General features: G+C 47.8%; 1 protein-coding gene across 1 annotated transcript; it reads left to right on the top strand.

Moving 5' to 3' along the window:
- Positions 1 to 468: 468 nt before the first annotated feature.
- On the top strand, positions 469 to 3,039 carry LOC114034196 (beta-2 adrenergic receptor). Its single transcript, XM_027849796.1, has one exon. The coding sequence runs from the start codon at positions 786 to 788 to the stop codon at positions 1,998 to 2,000; it is 1,215 nt and encodes a 404-aa protein (XP_027705597.1). The 5' UTR covers positions 469 to 785; the 3' UTR covers positions 2,001 to 3,039.
- Positions 3,040 to 5,542: the final 2,503 nt, after the last annotated feature.

Here is a 5,542-nt window from a genome sequence, read left to right as displayed (position 1 = left end):
CTAGGTATTATGGTTACATAATTAGGGTTACTCGGTGTTCTTGTGTCTTCGTCGTGTGTGCCTGTGTACCTATGTCTCTCCCGGTCTCTCTCTCTCTCTCTCTCTCTCTGAATGTCTATGTTCGTGTGCACCAATGACTTTCTCAGTATGCCTGTGCCTTTGTACGTGACTGTCTCTCTGTAGTCTCCCTTGTCTCATTGCATGTGTGTTTCTCTTGGGCTCTGCTGACTCCCAGGGGGACGGCCAGTCTGCAATGCCAGGGCAGGCAGCGCTGCACCGCCTGGGGCTCCCGCAGAAACCCAGCGCCCAGAGCTTCCACATTCTGCGCGCCCAGAATAAGGTGCGGCTCCGGGGGCGGGCCGGGGCTCCCAGAGGCGGGGGGGGGAGGGGCGGGGTCTCCCTCACACCATTGGCTGAAAGTAACCTAACGTCATCGGATGCAGGCTGGACGGGGGACAACCGAAGTTCTGAAGTCCGGGGCGCATAGCGGGCTCGGAGCACTTGCAGTACGCGGGCTCGCTCGGAGTAAGCTGCCGCTGTTCACTGTTCCTAAGCTCAGACCAGCAGACCAGGGCGCGCCCTGCTTTTCTCCTTCCCTCCGCTGCTGGCAGTCCTGCGCACCTTACGGAGGCTGAATGACGGGTCCTTGTCGGGTCAGCAGTTGCTTAGGACTCTCAGGGAGCTGAGCCCCTGCCAAGAAGAGATTGGCAGCGGGGCACTCTCAGTCAAGGCTTGCGGACCTCCAGGGACGGCCCCGCCCCCTGGGGGGGACAGCTTGGGGGGCCATGTCTGCCAACTTGAGCCACAGCTTTCTAAACACCACTACTCAGAAGAGTGAAGCGTGGATGGTGGGCTTGGGCATTGTCATGTCCATCATAGTCCTGGCCACTGTCTTTGGCAACGTGCTGGTCATCACAGCCATCGCCAGGTTTCAGCGTTTGCAGACTGTCACTAACTACTTCATCACATCACTGGCTTGTGCTGACCTGGTTATGGGGCTGGCCGTGGTACCTTTTGGTGCCAGTCACATCCTCATGGAAATGTGGAACTTCGGGAACTTTTGGTGTGAGTTCTGGACCTCCATTGATGTTCTGTGTGTCACAGCCAGCATTGAGACCCTCTGTGTTATTGCTGTGGACCGCTACTTCGCCATCACAGCACCCTTTCGGTACCAGAGTCTGCTTACCAAGGGCAAGGCCAGGGTGGTCATCCTAGTGGTCTGGGTGGTATCGGCCCTCACCTCCTTCCTGCCCATTCAGATGCACTGGTATCGTGCCAGCCACAAGGAAGCTCTCTTGTGTTATGAGGAGGAGACCTGCTGTGACTTCTTCACTAATCAGGCTTATGCCATCGCTTCCTCTATTGTGTCCTTCTACGTGCCTCTGGTGATCATGGTATTTGTGTACTCCCGGGTTTTCCAGGTGGCCAAGAAGCAACTTCAGAAGATTGATAAATCTGAGGGCCGCTTTCATGTCCAGAACAGCAGTCAGATGGAGCAGAATGGAAGGACAAGTCACCGAAGGTCTTCCAAGTTCTGTTTGAAGGAACATAAAGCTCTTAAGACTTTGGGTATCATCATGGGGACTTTTACCCTCTGTTGGCTGCCTTTCTTCATTGTCAACATTGTCCATGCAATACAGGACAACACTGTCCCCAAATATGTGTACATTTTTCTGAACTGGGTGGGCTATGCCAACTCAGCCTTCAACCCGCTGATCTACTGTCGGAGTCCCGACTTCAGGTATGCCTTTCAGGAGCTCCTCTGTTTCAGGAGGTCAGCCCTGAAGCTCTATGGCAATGGCCACTCCAGCAACAGCAATGGGAGGAGTGAGCCCAATGGGGAGCACGGGAGCTATCCCACTGAACAGGAGAAGGAGATGGAGCTGCTGTATGAAGACCTCCCAGGCACTGAAGGCTTTTTGAACTGTGCAGGTACTGTGCCTAACGCTAGCGCCGGCTTAGAGAGCCAGGATCAGACTCTGGATGATACCCCCTTGTGACTGTCTCTCTGGTTGGTAAAAACCCTCAGCAAACCAAGCAAGGTGGGGAAAAAGAAAAAAACAATTTTTTAAAGAACAACAACCAAAAAAATCAATCCAGCAAAAACAATTCATCACAAACCCCCAAACACTAAGCCTACTCTAACTTGTGGTCTAGAAATGTCTAGTCAGCCTATAGAGAGATGGGCAGGAGGGAGGAGGACAGTTTTAGGCTATTTATTGCTTTTAAATTATCAGGAAACAGAACAACTCACCCACCGGTTCTAGGGATTCCTCATTTCTGTAATAGTTGGGTTCTGCCTGGAATGGAGTTTGGAAGTGTATATCCACTTCAAGGGTCTCAGACCTTGAGGACCTGGGTCTCGTTTGGATGGCTTTCTCATAGATCTACCTCATTTGTCAAGTATTAGGGTTAGCATACTTCTACTTGGGACATCTATCTGGAGGAGCAGGCCTTCCCCCAGGGCTTTGTGGATGGATGCTCCAGCTGGACCTGGCTGTCAATGTGGATTCATCTCCTCCTCTTATTTGCTCACACGGGCAGTTGGAGGCAGGGACATAGAGGGGGCAGCTTCTGCTGTTGAATGAGCAAAGTCTAAAGTTTACAGTAAATAAATTGTTTTGCTATGACATTACTGCACCTGTTTGTCCAAATCCCCCAGCGGAACATTCTTGTTGGAAACCACAGGTAACTGTTTGTAATAACTGTCCGGTGACTTAATGGTGAATTAATAGCAATAATAATAAGACTTCACATTTCTGTGGTGTTTGCCAGTTTTACCTAGTGCTATCCCCCACAGCTTTGTGAGGTGTGCAGGGGAAATATCATCTCTATTGTATTGAGGAGCTCAAGGCTCCGGAGGTGAAAGAAAGGACTTGCCTGTGGTCATACCGCTACAAAGTGTGGATAGGGACTTGAACCTAGGGCTTCTGCTCTAGCTCCAGTCTTCCTTTTTTGATAGCGCACTTCCTGGAATTACATTTGCACATAGCTTAAGTCTGTTGGCATTGAGTGTTATAATAAACACATCTCAAGTGATCCTTCTACCTTAAGTCAAGCTCCTCTGATTTGCTTAAGGATGTTGCTCATTAGTGTACCTATTTATATATTATTGACATGTAAATCTATTTAATAAGTATTAAATAATAAAATTATTATTTATTATTAATGGGAAACTGTCAATTTCCCATTAATTATTTATTCCAAAATTATTCATGGGAAGATGGTGGTACAATGGAAAGAGGGAGGAAAAGTCCAGCTGGGTTCAAGTGCCCGCATGACCCTGGTGAAATCACTTAACCACTGTATACCTCTGTAAAAACCTCATCTGCAAAAAGCGGAGGCTGGAATATCTGGCCTCTGGTGTCCCTTCCAGCTCTGGACTTAGTATCCTAAGATCAAGTAAAAAATTCAGTTCAATTCAACAATAATCAAACTCATAGCTCCCATTTACATAGCACTTCAAAATTCCAGAGCTCTTTATGGACGCATTACCTCATTTAATCCCCTCCCATGTTTTCATGTGGATGGTAGCATGTCCCCGTTTACCTAATGAAAAAACCGAGGCCCAGAGAGGGGAAGTCATTTCTTCAAGCCTCACAGCTAGTAAAGCCTTGGAGCTGAGATTCAGACTGAACGCTCCGTACTCTAAATGCAGCCCTCTTCCTGTTGCACCACAAACTGCCTCCTGTTAGATTTTCTGTGTGCTGTTTACATCAGAAAGACTGACTCATGGACATGAGCTGATGGACAGCCATCTCCCTGCCTGCTGTGCATGGCAGCCGCCCAAACGTATACCCTCACTCTGCCTTTCCCTGGGAATCTCTGAACCTACCGAGATTGGATGGTTAGAAAAGAAAGATGATTCAGCTGTGTGGTATGAAAATGCTGCCTCCCCCCAACCCCAAATGACAATCTCTTTCATTCCCACCAGAATTCGGAGGACCAGGAGTTAGCTGGTGGCCAGGTGGGCAGAATGAGTGCAGTTGGAAATCTGGGGAATGATTTCCTACATTTACTTTCCCTTCACCCGCTCCTCAACTAGCTAGCGTTGTGACCTGAAGCAGGTCCCGAGTCACTAAATCTCCTCTCCAGAGAAGAGAGAAGAGTAGTGAGAGGGGAGGGGATGAAGACAAGCTAGTTAGGCGATCTCTGAAGTCCCTTTTAGCCCTACTACAGCATTAGAGACTTGAAGCTGAGAGCTGGACAGGACTCAGATGATCACAAGTCTTATAATTTTTTTAAGGTGGCATCGGGTCATAGAATTTAAAGCAGGGAGGGACCTAGTCCAAACTTCTCATTTTACAGGTGACTTTACAAAGACTCTGAGAGGCTGTGACTTGTCCAGGGTCATATCAAACCCAAGTCTTTGGAATCTAGGGTTCACTCCCCAGCATCTTGCTGCTCAGGATTTGAATTTGTGTCTTCTTACTGATAGAGAATCTGCTGCCCAGAGAAGGAACATGACTTGCCCAGATATTTTACAGTCAGTCAAGAAGCATTTGTTAAACATTTGCAGTGTGTCAGTCACTGTCCTAATGTAGAGGATGCAACCAAAAACAAAACAAAACAAAATAAAAACAAAACAAAACAGCTGATGCCCTTGAGGTCAGAGGCAAAACCAAAACCCAGGTCTGGTGATCTTTCTTGTTGCTGTCCTCCACCCTCCACCAACCTTGGGTGCCTTATTCACTGCCCCATCCTTATTTCATTGCTGCCACAATAGAAGGTGCCCAGGTGGCACTGGAGCTGCAGGAAAGGCACTGGTTCAGACAGGTTTATGAGTAGTGAGAGGGTTGGTGAACAGTCGCTGCTGTTTTATGGAATGACTCTAATGCCTTTAAAAGCCACTTATAGGACAATCGAAAAAGTAAACACATTCTTTTACCCCCTTTCCTCTCCATCCTTTTTCTATTTTTACATCAGGTATCTGGGCGCTAGCTTGGCTTCTCGCGCCATGGCTGGAGAGGGCTTAGTCTGAACAGAGTTCAGTAATCTTTAATTTGTTCCTTAGCTGAATAGCTGCTTCCGGCTTCCAAACAGTGGTTCCCTTCTCTCCATCTGTCAGCACAGCTCTCTTGCAGCCTTAACCTTACCAATGGCAAGGAATTCACTTAGGATCACAGAGTGTTAGAACACAACATCAGAGCTGGAGAGGACCATAAAACACGAAGCACTGAAATATTAGAACTGCACAGGGCCTTAGAGCATAGGATTTTGGAAGGAAGCCATTGCACATAAAATGTGTTTGATTCAGGGGCATGGGCGCTTTTCATCCAGGCAGATTGCAAACCTTCTGTGCTCTCAGGAATGGTTTTTTATGAGTCGCTATGACCAAAAATTTTCATCACCTGGTGTTGTACCTCCTTGCATTTAGCTAGACTAGTCCTCAGAAAAGAGACTCAGCCCATATTGAGGTCCATATTCAGTTGTTCTAACTTGACAAGATTATAAAAACTTGTGTTCCGCCGGCATAGCCTTTGAAAACCCGGAGTCACATCCATGCCATCATATGATACTGTAGGAATTCTTGTGTGCATAT

Source organism: Vombatus ursinus, unplaced genomic scaffold (assembly GCF_900497805.2).
Source record: "Vombatus ursinus unplaced genomic scaffold, bare-nosed wombat genome assembly UNPS02008489.1, whole genome shotgun sequence".
NCBI lineage: Eukaryota > Metazoa > Chordata > Mammalia > Diprotodontia > Vombatidae > Vombatus > Vombatus ursinus.
This window is presented reverse-complemented; position numbering and strand designations above follow the sequence as displayed.